At 31.4% G+C, this 15065-nt stretch overlaps 1 protein-coding gene across 3 annotated transcripts; it reads left to right on the top strand.

The window, feature by feature from the left end:
• Positions 1–604: 604 nt before the first annotated feature.
• Positions 605–12100, top strand: LOC143052287 (neurotrypsin-like). Of its 3 annotated transcripts, none has more exons than XM_076225294.1 (8): positions 605–690; positions 1313–1419; positions 4000–4147; positions 6927–7090; positions 7389–7559; positions 8443–8589; positions 9595–9616; positions 11725–12100. In XM_076225294.1, the coding sequence occupies exons 2-8, from the start codon at positions 1353–1355 to the stop codon at positions 11936–11938; spliced, it is 933 nt and encodes a 310-aa protein (XP_076081409.1). In that variant the 5' UTR covers positions 605–690; positions 1313–1352; the 3' UTR covers positions 11939–12100. The 3 variants fall into 3 exon arrangements, with proteins under 3 accessions (XP_076081409.1, XP_076081408.1, XP_076081410.1); XM_076225293.1 differs by having other exon boundaries at positions 619–754; XM_076225295.1 differs by lacking the exon at positions 11725–12100 and adding an exon at positions 9759–10649 and having other exon boundaries at positions 619–754.
• The last annotated feature ends 2965 nt before the right edge of the window (positions 12101–15065 follow it).

Raw genomic sequence — 15065 nt, 5'->3', positions numbered from 1 at the left:
AGCTACATATTATCGAGAACATGCCGTATAAATATTCATTTTATACTTTTTAATGATTTGGATAACTGAGAATCTGAGTTAAATTGGTGAACATGAATTTGAACTAGTGCACCTTTAGTAATTCTCACATCATGCATTGTCCGATCAGCCTTGATATTAATGGTACTGAAAATTGCCAACAATACTGTTTAATAATATTTGCTAACCAAAGTTTGAGAGAGAGAGAGAGAGAGAGAGAGAGAGAGAGAGAGAGAGAGAGTTCATAGAACTAAGTATTGTATCATCAATATTTCCATTTGCTGTGATACCGACATTCACTTTTGTTTTGTTAGCAGTACAGTGTATGTGTTCATCAATTACTTTCACACAATATTTCATTTTCCTTTATGGGTTTATTGACACCTTTTGTTTTTAAAACATCTGGTATTAAAAATATAACTAGTAGTTTAATGATATTTGCATAATTCATTGCATTTTGAAATATATAAAATCTCTCACTAAACAAAACCACTACTTTCTTATAGTTTGTAAATTTATAAATGTACACGCGATGCAACTATGATAGAAAAATGTATGTTTTTTTCCGGGAAGTGACCTTCACTTCTCATCCTGAAACAATATTTTTATTTTATGTAAACTTGTCAATAACACCGTGCCTGTGTTTATTGTGATCAAATAACCGTCATTAGGGTATGATCTTAATATTAATTTTATCTTTATATTAATTTGATCAATGACGGATACGAATTAAAAGGTAATGTATTAACTATTTTTTTTTATAAAGAAGACGGGTGTGATTTTAAGGTTCTAATACAATTCTCGATGTATAGTATAGCTTTTGATTTTGAACTTTATTAGATACCTACATCAAGTTGAATTTTCCTTGAAGTTCGTTATTTCTGTTACATTATTTTTGATGGCGAAGTGTTATTTTCAACTCTTATTCATTGAGTCAATATCTTCCTTATAGGCAGCAACACATTGATATATCATCCCTCTTTTTGAAGTCATGCTTTGTGATTCGAGAAAAACCGCTTTGGTGACTTGTGTCTTTATTGTAGGGATTTATTTCACTTGATGGAATTTGAGAAGAAATATTTTTCTTCAACAAGAACTGGATTTTATTATTTCATAACATAAACTATTCAAAGATACATGGGTTATAATTATAACGCTCACACGCGTAACGTTTGTAAAGACTTACCAGTGACGCTTAAAGAAATTAACAAATATTCTTAAAAATGTTACAGTAGCAACAGGCATATTTTTCTGGTGAATGCAATAAGATTGATATTATAACTTATCATTTTAGGATTACAACTTATAGGGAGATATATATATATAACAATATTATGTGGAATTTTTTCATGATAGTTACTGTGTTAAAATGTATATCGTTCGGAGAAGGACAGTCTGAAGGTGAGTTATCATTTCTTGTACTATGTCTATATAAGATGCATGCATAATCTGCCTACTCTATTTCATAATTCTCTACATGAACCGAAGAAAAGATTGCTTCTGCCTTAAACCTACCAAATATAGAATATTAAAAAGTAGACCTATAACTGGTAACAACACCCGATAACTATCAAATGAATTGAATGTTTAAATACATTATAGATTGCATTTTAATTTGGAAATTGACGACCTCTCATAGGTCATTATTTGATGCCGTGAAGATTTTGACATTGGTACTAACATGTAGCACAAAACCAATAACAAAACAAAACAAAAAATCACACAAATAATCGATTTAGGAGTGTTCACAGCTGGTCAAAAGTCTAAATAAACCATGCTATCAGTACTAAAATTTCAATCGCTGAAAACAAATTTTCAATCGCTAAATATAAAATTTCAATCGCTTAATATGAAATTTCAATCCGCTAAATATAAAATTGCAATCGCTAAATGTAAAATTTCAATCGCTAAATATAAAATTTCAATTGCACAAGTCTAAATCTTAAGGCGGCTTCTTGTGTACAGAAGTTATACAAATAATTCAACTTGATATGTGTGCTCATTACTGTCAATGTCATACGTACTGTCTACAACTCTTATTTAGAAGATAGGTTGTAAAAAGCTATTATAATTCTACTTTCGTATCAAAAAGGCAACAATATTGCAATAAAATTATATTTGTTCACGTCTTCTAATGACTTAAAACCTTTTTCACTAAACTTTTAAAATGATTTTAAATGCAGTAAATCCCCTTCCCTTTCATGAATATGACCTACCGAATAAGACTATTTGCCGGATTTGTTATAACATAAGCAACACCACGGGTGCCACATGTGGAGCAGGATCTGCTTACCCTTCCGCAGCACCTGAGATCACCCCTAGTTTTTGGTGGGGTTCGTGTTGCTTATTCATTAGTTTTCTATGCTGTGTCATGTGTTCTATTGTTTGTCTGTTCGTCTTCTCTCATTTGTAGCATGGCGTTGTCAGTTTATTTTCAATTTATTAGTTTGACTGTCCCTCTTGTATCGTTCGTCCCTTTTTTCTAATGGTATGTACATTAATTTTTTTCAAAGGAATGGATGAAAGTTTAAACCCTATTTCCATGGACTTTCACGTTTTTGTGTTCTATTAGTACAAGGGTTTCTATCTTTGTAAAATTACCATTAGGTTATAATGAGTTCATCCGTGTTACATGGTCATTTTTATAAATTTTCTGTTTACAAAACTTTGAATTTTTCGAAAAACTAAGGATTTTCTTACCCCAGGAGTAGATTACCTTAGCCGTATTTGGCACAACTTTTTGGAATTTTGGGTCCTCAATGCTCTTCAACTTTGTATTTAATTGGCTTTTTTAACTATTTTGATCTGAGCGTCACTGATGAGTCTTATGTAGACGAAACGCGCGTCTGGCGTATAAAATTATAATCCTGGTACTTTTGATAACTATTTACGACTGTTATTTAAAGTAGACAAAGCCTTACACAGTATTGCTTTTATACGTTTTAAGTATTGTTTGAAATGAAATGTCTCCGATAAGAAATCAATTGACGATTTTGACATTGGTTATTGATTTGCTTGTCATTTTCCATCATTTACAGCTTTTTGAAGATAGTAACAAGAAGTGCTTAGTTTGCTATACATTGATACTCAAGGAATAGGCTACCTATCTTTTAGGAAATTTCAATATATATACATATATAAATCCCATGAACTATATGGAAATAACATAAACACACCATTTAGATAAGTATTTATGAAATATTAAGCTGTAAAAAGTAAAATAACAAAAATACTCCAAAGAAAATTCAAAACGGAAAGTCCTTTATCAAACGGAAAATTAATTGATACAGTGGTTACAATTACAAGTTGACCCTTAATGCATTTGTCTATTTATCTATATCCCTCTTTTGTCATATAACTGTTTTCGTGAATAATATCTTTTTATACTTATAATTTTTGAATGAGTAGGTTATGGATACTGCTATAAGTAAGTCCAGACAAATTGAACGAAATTTGTGAGTAATATTTTCATTATGAAATTTTAGTCAACCATTTTTTAAAGTAAGTGTATAAACATAACTCGTTTTCTGAACACGATATGCAACACCGATAACCTATGCTGTAATTGCCACAACAGATGGACATTTGTATTTTGTTCACTGATCTTCAACTTGTTATTTGATTTGTTCTATAAACTGTTTTGATTTCAGCGACGGGGCGTATTCTACATGTATGCAAACAAATCATCGTGTGTCTTACTAACAAATTATAAGCAAGGTATATTACATGCATTATTGAACTACATGTGCTCATATTACGAACTATGGAATTGAAACACACACACACACACATCATTCATTAGAGATTTACTTCTTGTGTCATTTTAGTTTGACGCTTATCCCAAGTCTTTATTTATGGACATAGATGACAGATTGTTTTTTTTTAAAAAGGCTTATATACAAGATACATTAAAAAGCTGTTTTCATAACAAACAATTATTAATTTTTAACGTGAATGTTTATGTGATTGTCGTTCTTACAGGGGATCTGCGACTAGTTAATGTAGTTGGTGAAACTAATACCGAAGAAGGACGTCTTGAGATTTATCACAACTCTACATGGGGCACAGTATGCAATGATCTTTTCGGAACCTCTGATGCAATTGTGGCTTGTCGACAACTTGGATACAGGTATAGTTAGCTAAGTCAGGACAGGGTTGGACAAACGTCTTTTAAAGTTGATAGTCTTTTAAAAGTACTCTTAAATCAAATAGTATATCACGTGCGTTGAACAACATTGATTAGCGTTAATTAACTCACTATTTAATTTAATTGAACGAATGAGTGCTATTAAGTCCTTCAATTATAATAAATTCAGAATGGATGCTATGCACGTGCTTTGTTGATTGTACATAAAAATTACCGAACAAATACCGAGACATTTGTCGGACTGATAGCTTCATTAATATGACGAAATACACTGAATCGAACCTTTCTGGCCTTAACCAAAGTAATTTTACTCTTATTTTAATTGTTTGACACTTGAACGTCGTTTCAACACTATTTAACGTAGTCGAAGCCTGTGGCCACCTCATAAAATAAACTTTTTTTGAACTTATTTTTATTTCTAATAAATGTTATTTTTATAATGATTTGGGGTACATGTGGTATTGGAATTACCTTGCGCATGTATATTCCACGTCCAAACAAATACATACATGTACCGTAGCCAATAGATGACAAAACAGTTTTGCAATGTCACTGTGCATATCGTAATTTTTATTTCCCTGACATATATTCTGTAGACAATTATGTGATCCTCTTCTTGCAATTCAATATAAAAAAGAAGATAAAGTACGATTGCCCATGACACAACTCTTCACAAGAGACCAAATTACAAAAAAATTCAGAACTACTTAAGAATTAATGTCACCGTACGGCCTTCAACAATGAGCCAAATCCCGTACCGTATAGTCAGCTATAAAAGACCCGAAATGAGAAATGTAAAACAATTCAAACGAGAAAACTAACGGCCTAATTTATGAAAACAAATGAAAAACATAAAAAAAAAGAGTTCATTTCAATTTTAAATATAATATACGAACATGTTATTTTGTATAATAAGCCCGGTCTTTGCAAAGTCCAAATAATTATGACGTCTTCCCTATCACAAATGTGACCTACCGAATTCGAGTATTTACCGGATTTGTAATAACATAAGCAACACTACGGGTGTCACATGAAGAGCAGGATCTGCTAACCCTGCCCGAGCACCTGCGATCACCCCCAGGTTTTGGTGGGGTTCGTGTGGCTTATTATTTAGATTTCTATGTTGTATCTTCTGTACTATTATTTGTCTGTTTGACTTTTTATTTTAAGCCATGGCGTTGTCAGTTTGTTTTCGATCTATGAGTTTGACTGTCCCTCTGGTATCTTTCGTCTCTATTTTTTAATTAGAAAGACTATTTTAATTTTCAAGATAAGCAAGAGTAAAGCGAACATATTAAGTCAGCCTTTCAAGACGTCATAATTCTATGCAAACAGCAAACAAAAAAGTGCCGTGTTAAGTTAGGCCCGCAGCTCTTCTAATACCTATATGCCTTCAGATACACGTATTTTGTTTTACAATGCAGAATTGTAAAAAAATACCAAGTTAATATTCTAAATAATAACTACGGATGGGGAAAATAAATAACAGAACTGTGAACTATCAAATACCTCGTAGTTCGTAGGACATGGGACTAAACTACGTGATCAATTGAATTAATTACAACGTGGTTTAATTTAGCCATTCTAGTTTTAAACATAAATATGGTTATCAAAGGTACCAGGCTTATAATTTAATACATCACATACGCGTTTCGTCTACATAACACTCATCAGGGACGCGCAGATAAAAAAGTTAGAAAACCAAACAAGTACAAAGTTGAAGAGCATTGACGAGCATTTAAATTTTCAAATATTAAACTATATAAGCAACATTTCTTTGCCGATGTTTACAAACTCATATTTGTTAGAAACAATGTTAAAAAAAAACAATGTTTGCAACGAAAATGTCCATTTGGTCCTTGATGTATATATTATGTTGCTGGCATTATAATGTTAGTAAGGCAACCGTATGAATTGAATTATGTTATCCTAATTGAACAACATACTATCAACTGCTACATGATTGTACAATAGGTAAGCATACCATCGGACCACTTCTTGCAACTTGATTCAATGAATACTTTGATTTAAGATGTTTATTGTGAAGATTGTTATTTAAGAAAAAGCAGGCACATTATAGTTTAAATATATTTATTTATAGTGGATTGGGAACCAAGTTAGTGCAACTTATTTTAATCCTTTTCCACTTTGCGGGTGCGAGTGCTACCTCGTACTGGCACTAGCCTGCTCTTTTTTTAAATCTACAAGGGTGTCTTTTACGTGCAAGATATATGACTCTCTCTTAAGACGGGTCAGCCATTTATCATCTCCTTCCGACGGAATAACATCGTTTCTGAAGACCATACTCGCAAATGTTGTCATAGAAGAGCCGAAAAAGTAGTCCCTGAAATTTTCTTCAATGACCAAGGATCGAACCAGGAACCTTTATGTTAGTAGTCCGATGCACTAACTACTACACCACGGCTTTCCCTCTGAACGAGGCGCATTAATTAATGACTTTACAAAAAATAGCTAAATATATATACTAGTATAGTGAAGTTTGTAAGGGTCTTGTTGTCAGTTTCTCTTTGACTCACCAATTATGTTGCAGTTGCTAGTATATTCCGCCTATCTTTTCCACAAATACCAGGGAAAATATATTCCTATTTCAATTTTCTCTCTTGTGTGTATTTTTACATTTCCTCTATGGAGATTTTTGTAATGCTTTGTCATGCCTTCAATAATAAGGTTTTGTTGTAATTTAGCACATATGCTCTATTTTCAAACGCATTTATTTATGCTTGCTACATGTGCTATGTAGGGCATCCCACATACGCTTTTACACGGCAGGAGGAGGCAGAAATCAAATATGGTTGGACGATTTGAAATGCAGTGGTTTAGAAAAAAGACTAGATGAATGTGATCATGGAGAATGGGGGAAAGATAATTGTGCCCATATTGAAGATATTGGAATAAACTGTACAGGTAATGTTGGTGATAAATATAACAATTGTTTAATGATATTGCTCATGAAAGCATTTCTGAATAATGAAAATATACATATAATGAACCAATGTTCGAACGTGAACCTACCAAAAATTTACGAACAAAAAATAATTAAAAATGCAAACATACAAAAAAGAAACTTATCGAAGATCCGAGACTTGTAATTTTATACACCAGGTTTTCCTCTGACTAATTAACAAATTCATTTCACAAAGCTACAATGTAAACCTCTGCCAAACACAAAATTGTGCTCTTCCTTATATTGTTTTGCTGATAGTTGACGGACACTGGAGTTCCTGGACACCCTGGACAATATGCAGTTTAAGTTGTGATTCAGGATATCAATCAAGACACCGTCACTGCAACAATCCACCACCATCGGTGAATAGATCATACTGTTCTGGGAAGCCTTTTGAAATACTTAACTGCAGCATTACAAAGTGTCCAGGTTGGTTTTATTAAAATTATTTCCAAAAAACGTTTTTGACGGATATTGAATATTAAGACATTAAGTATTTATCAAATAACATTAAAAAAATGTATAGTTTACTATACAAACGCATAGTTGGTAGATTTCGAAAAAGAGAAGACTAATGCCGCTATAAGGCAGCACTAGCACCAGCAAAGTGGAAAGGGATGAATATAAGTTGCAATCACTTGTTTCTCAATCCACTATAAATAAATATGTTTAAAACAAAACATATTTGGTGGATTTTTGTTGTTTTGGGGATTTTAAACACTGCTGACATACATATTTAATATGATGTTTTATCTAAGATAACTGTTGTCGAAAACAATTAATTTTATCGTTGAAAGTAGAGCGTAAGCATTGCTCATTTCCTAGTTTCTTCTTATATTTGTAGCAAAATAGATAATCACCAATTGTTTTGCTGGCATGTAAACAACAATCTGTGGAACGAAATAACTAGAATTGAGAGTACTATATAGCGGAACGTTTACATTCGGACAAATCAATATCGAAAATTTCAAAGTAGTTTTTGTTGATATGTAACGGCACGGTTGAATGACATGTGTTATCATTATCCCGGACCGCATGGTCACAGATTGTGAACACATGAACTCTAAACTCATTCTTATATGCGTATTGGAATGATTGATAGTAAAGGTTTCAATACTTCACAATTGTTAATGCATTTGCCAAATTCAAAATATTATCGTTTATATATAAATAGTTGATATATTATAGTCAGTCTCAGTGAGGATTAAGTTATTAATGTATATAAATCATGTATTATTAAATGTGATGATTAAAAAAAAACATATTTACTGTATCCAATGGCATTTCATTTATGCTACCACATGAATTTTAGGTAATGAAAGACAGAGAACGGAAGATTCATCCAAATCATTCTCCGTTGACGCACTCGTGGGGGTTGCTGTTGGCTGTATTTGTATAACTGCTGTTATTATTTTTATAACTCTCTTTGTTTTCCGTAGATTCATATCTGTACAACTAGGTAAGTTTATTTGAAATGAAATAAAGTTAACACAACTTGAACAGATTGATGAGAGCAAAATATGTTTATTTTAATGCTTTCAAGTTTTTCTCTGAAATGAGGAAAAAGGTGTCAGAGCCAAAAAGTATCTGTCTTTGTATAGTCGTAATCAATTAAGTACATCATGTATTATTAATATTTTCAAATCAAGCCTTGTATGTCGGTTACTATACGGATATTCTACTATGAATAATTTCAAAATATGTAACTTGGTTTTCTAAAGGTACTGTAGATGCATCAATATTGTATTGATGTTGAAAATTTAGTTATATATTTTAAAAGCTTTAAATAAAGGGAAAATATTACGAAATCCGGGGAGTCGACCGGGTTCAGGTAACTCTCTGTAAATTCACCATCTAACCGGAGAATTATAACTTGTTTAAGATATCAGAAATAAAACGAAAGGTCATGCAATTAATGTTACCATACTTTTATATTGTATTTCCATAATCGGAATATCTTAATAAAGTGCGAGGTTATGGCATGCAATAAAACCAGGTTCAACCCACCATTTTTTCCTTTAAAAATGCCCTGGACCAAGTCAGGCATATGGCCATTGTTATATTATAGTTCGTTTCTGTGTGTATTACATTATAACGTTGTGTCGTTTGTTTTCTTTTAATTTTGAGTGCAAATTCACATTGCGATAAGACGTGTCACGGTACTTGTCTATCCCAAATTCATGTATTTGGTTTTGATGTTATATATATATGTTATATTGGTTATTCTCGTGGGATTTTGTCTATGTGTGTTACATTTTAGTGTTATGTCGTTGTTCTCCTCTTATATTTAATGCGTTTCCCTCGGTTTTAGTTTGCTACCCCGATTTTGTTTTTTGTCCATTGATTTATGAGTTTTGAACAGCGGTATACTACTGTTGCCTTTATTTGTGTGAGTTATATCTACTCACATATATTTGAGTTTTTTTAAAGTGGTAATAACATAATTATGCATTTTTTTCGACAGAAAATAATCAGAAAATTTGCAGGTGAGTGTTTCCTTTTTGTTTCTGTTCATACAGATTTAATCTTGGTACAAACATTTCTTGCTACAAATTTTTCTATGTTTTATGCCTAATTCGTAAATTAAGTACCTGTATACAAAAAAAGAGACGTGATTTTATTCATTAGGAAACACCTATCCGTAAAGACCAATGGTAGATGAGTTGAACTTTTAAAGATTGGGATACGGTTTACAAATTAGCATTACGTTTGTGAAAGTCACAACAGACCCATCAACAATCTGTCAGAGTATTTGAAATTTGAAATGTGCAAGTGTTCTTATAATTAATAAATCGTAAATCTTAATTATCAGAATGTGTACCTCATTTTAATAATATGTTATACTATTTACATGACACAAACTAAAAAAGTAATTGTTGTGATCAGCCTAACAAAAGGTCATCAGTCGGTATAAGTCATGAGTTATTTCTTTACAATGAAAACTGATATTACAATTGTGTCCAACCTTTTCTGGGAATCTTTCAAGAGTTTTGAACATGTTAACAAAATCATTTATAGTTTACAAAATTTAAAATTTTTGAAAAACTAAGGCTTTTCTACTTCAGGCATAGATTACCTTAGCTGTATTTGGCATAACTTTTATGATTTTTGGTCTTTAATGCTCTTCAACTTCGTACTTTATTTGGCCTTTTTACCTTTTTTGGATTCGAGCGTCACTGATGAGTCTTTTGTAGACGAAACGCGCGTCTGGCGTATATACAAAATTTAGTCCTGGTATCTATGATGAGTTTAATTATACTGATATCATTATATACCTGGGAACTAGTTAGTAAACAAATATATTTCATATAAGTTCATTTATATATTTTGGAGTTTATTGTGACGTCCATTTTCGGTGAACTGGTACACATTTTTATTTAGGGGTCAGCTGAGGACCACCTGTAGGTGCGAGATTTTCTATCTGCTTTGAAGACTGGTGGCCTGCGGCATTTGTTTGCTCTTTGGTCGGGTTGTTGTCTCTTTGACATATTCCATATTTCCACTGTCAATTTTATTATTTGTACATATCTGGTATTTCATAAATGAGGTGTGGTTTGGGAAGTAAATATTTTTACAAATTCTAACCACTATGTCATTTATTCGTTTGTATTTTGGGACATTGATTTTGACATTTTATAAGAAACATTACCATTTGAATTTCGTTTAAGTTCGGTTTTTTTGTTTTTTATTCTTTTTATCTGTGTATAAGAGAAAAACTCAACCTTTTGTGTTTTGAAATAAGTGGAAGTTAGAACACCATGGTAAGTGATTTCATTTAGACAAATAGATTTTTTAACAGATTCATATCGAAATAATAATTATAAATGAAAAAAACACATCAAACGAATGGACAACAACTGACAACTGTCACATTCCTGACATGGTACAGGCATGTTCAAATGTAGAAAATGGTGAATGCATTAGCATTTTTTTTTTACCTGAATGACTGTTGTGAGTTTAAACTATTCTATATCAATAACTTGCAAACGAAAATCAGATGATAAGGCGAGTTATAGTTTATTTACAAGACAACGACCCTGCGTTTGCCGTTCATATGACCTGTTAAGTTGTCAATAGTTTTCATGATTGTAAGTTTGAAATTTCTGCTGGCGCTCTGAATAATCAAATGTAAGATCATGCAACTAAATGTATCTCCCGTATACAATCCGTAAGTTATGTGTACAAGAAATACTGAAATACAAACCGCCGTTTCTTGTAATAAATATTGACGTATTTATAACACTACTTTAAGATGCAGTCATTCCAAAAAATTAAACTGCCACTCAATTTAGAAGACATCATGTTAAAACAAATCAAAAGTTCAATCAACTAATAATATAATAATAAATAATATACAATCGCACAAAAAGCACTTGTTCAATAAAATAATACTTATTCAATAAACACAACGACGCAATTAGAAATACAATGCTTGGTTCCTACTGGAAGTGTTAGCTCTTTGAAAACTTTACTCTAATACATACACATCTTACAAATTCATTTTAGAATGTAGGATTTAAGGCATGCAAAACATTACAACAAAATCGCCCTTTATGAATTGCAAATGACTGATATCTTATCATTATTGTTCTAGTAACAGCCAGGATCCTGGAACATTGGGTGACACTATCCGACCATCCACTTATGAATGCATTGAAAAATCTAACGTCACATCGCCTGGTGCTTATGATACTTGTGATAACAAGGAAAGTGGCTATACTACAGTTCAAAGACAATATTCAGTCAATTTACCAAAATATGAGAATGAAAGTTGTGACATGTTTTTTATACTTTCGTTCTGCGCATGACAGTAATTAACTGTTTTGTTTATTTTTGTATCAGAAATATGGTTGCTTATCTCAAAGGATGAAGACAACACACATAGAAAACAATAATCAATGTTTACTAATACACCACGTAGTCCGTCACGCATATTATTGTCCACCATTAATAAAATATGAATTTCCAAATTTGATTCCGCCAGTTGTTTGTTTTAATCAGTATAATATCTTACATTTATATTACCTTCCACAAGAGTTGCAAGGATGAAAGACATAAAACAATGAAAAATAAGCGATCGTTTTTGTATACGATTTTATTTTAAAGATTCTTAATTTTTTTTTATAAATAATAAATTTCATTGAAATATTGGTCAGGATTATACAGTGTAAACACAATAAAAAGTGGGACAAAAGTGGATATTTGGACAGGATATTTCTTCCGCAAAATTAAAAATATCATCTCGAGTAAACGCGGCTGATATTTGAAAAAAAATTGACAAAAATCATGACGACGACTATAGAGGAAAAATTTTGACAAACATGATAATAACGTATATTTAAAACCATATCCTTCTGTCGAAGCAACCAGTTCCTTACCAAACCATGCATTCCGGCAATTAGTCTATAATATAACAATATTTATATCAACTGTTTTAACATTTCCATGCAACCGTAGCCAGTGTCATATTTGAAAGTCAATACTATAAAAAAAAGATTGATTGTTGGTTGATTAAGTTTTAGTGTAAAAGAATAGTAATGTTGAAAAGTTATTTGATAAAAAGGGACACAAAAAATGTGAAATCCATCTGATGTCAACTTGAGTAAAGTGATTACTGTTTATAATAGTTTATAGATACAAGACAATCATTGATTTTTCATTATTGACCTTCGTTTATAAGAAATGCGTATAGCCGAATGTTCGAAGCCAATGATGTCAAAGAATAAATATCGGTAGATGATCAAAAAGGTACAAAAAATTCATACAAAATCCATCTAACGTCAATTTTGCATAATGGAGTAAACAAAGGTTGTGACAACATGGAATGGCCAGTATTTACATTTGATTACAATTTAATTTTGGATGTAACGACGTGTCTTCTGATTGGCTGACGTCGTTCTGTGTATCATCTATAAGACATAATTTTGTCATGTGACCGTGACTTCATCAACGTTTTTTCATGATTTACCCGCGATTAAAATGGAATTAAGAATTAAATTATAAGAAATTACTGTAATATTTGTTCTGCCTATTCGCGTGTTATTCAGTGTGCACCACATTTTTAATGTTATTTCTTCATAGTCAGAAACAATATTACATTCACTTCTGAAAGATCTTAATGTGTGTGTCAAATCTGTACTTGAAATAAGTACACAGAAGAACTTAAGGTCGATAAAATAAATCTTAAAAATGGCAAAATGTATTAACTTTTAAAAAAATATGCTAGCAGATGTTATTCTATCTTTGTGATATTTTCAGGTGTGATTATCTTAATTTTTGGGGGTGTCACAAAAACAGATATAGCAGACATTGGGAAAAAGTAATGACATTACTGAATTCTGACAAACGGCAAAATATCAACCACATGTTGATATATACTATAAAAGAAATGTGTAAAAGATGTATCATCTGGTAAACAACTATTAAAAATTCTGTGTGTTTACAACGATATGTAAAATGACAATTGCGGTGCCAAAATAGTTTAACATACTGTAAACAAATACACAAAAAGGGGGGAATAAGAGTTGAAAGATATCAAAGGGACACTCAACCTCATGAGTTGGAAATAAACTGACGATGTAATAGTACAAAAGAAAATTACCAAAATGACAAGCAACAACATAAAAAAAAAATACAAAGAAAATTAAATACTGTAGAAAACAAACCTCAGCGAAACTGAGGAAATTTCAAAGGTGCTCTGGAAGTACAAGAAGATCTTGCTTTGGAAGTACAAGTGGATCTTGATCCGGAAGTACAAGAAATTCTTGCTCCGGAAGTACAAGAAGATCTTGCTCCGGCTGTACATTTATGTTAGAAAATAAATAGAGAGATATGTGTCACAAGAATGATTATCATATTATGTGATATCTTTTCATGATGGTGTTGTCTTTTATTAGAAGATGTATGAATGTATGAATGGCAAAAATATATGACGAGCCAGGACGTTTAATTTTTCTGTTAAAAAGCATTTTTACAGAAAGTCAGTTCATATTCGTATTGTATTTTTTTTTTCATTGATGATTGTATAAGATGAAATATTCAATCGGCCACTTTCGTTATTGTTAATTGTATTACATTTTACAAGATTCAACAACTTTATAGATAATGTATTTGATATAACCTTAAATCGGCCATTTGTTTTAGATAATTTTATTAGATGTTACCTTATATCTTTATTGATAATTATATCACACTATACAAGATTCAACCACTTTTTAAAGACAACTGTATAGGATGATTACATGTAATGAAAATGATATTTGTTTTTTCATTGAAAAGATAGTAGAAACATGTCTTTAACTATACTATATTACTAAAAATTTATGTTTTTAGTGAAAATACAATTATAAAAAAGTGGTCAATTTTACTGTAAAACGAGTAAATTTGTCAATAAAGCAGTGGCATGTTTGCTGTTACGTCTCATACAATTGTCTATGAAATATGTTCAATTAAATGTTACATTTCATACATGTATAAAACAGGGCCAAATTTACGGAACAAATTGTGCGAAATTTCCAATAAAGCTGCAGTTGGTTAAAAATTACATTGTCTACAACTATCTATAAAAGTTGGTGTAATTCATTGTAACATTTAGTAAAATAATAAATAGAAAAAGTTATGCAAACATAAACAATATTATTTGAGATGACTTTAACGTACATTCTTCAATTTTTCATTAAAAATTCGGTTGCACCACGGCATTTATGAAAAAAAAAGATTTTTTACAAATTACTGAAACATTTTGCGTATATTACGGCTATTCTACACGATATTAATTTCAAAATAAATATAGAATGTGATCTCCAACGCGTAAGCTGAGGATTAAGTACCGGTCTTTGTAAGAATCATGCAGGTTCCTGTTGATGGGCGATTCATGACCCCTCTTCAAATGTCTTTATATTTTGTTTATGAGGAGGCAATGGTATGAAAATAAGT

This window comes from Mytilus galloprovincialis, chromosome 11 (assembly GCF_965363235.1).
Source record: "Mytilus galloprovincialis chromosome 11, xbMytGall1.hap1.1, whole genome shotgun sequence".
Lineage (NCBI taxonomy): Eukaryota > Metazoa > Mollusca > Bivalvia > Mytilida > Mytilidae > Mytilus > Mytilus galloprovincialis.
Note: the sequence above shows the minus strand (reverse complement) of the source record. Positions and strands in the feature narration are given on the sequence as shown.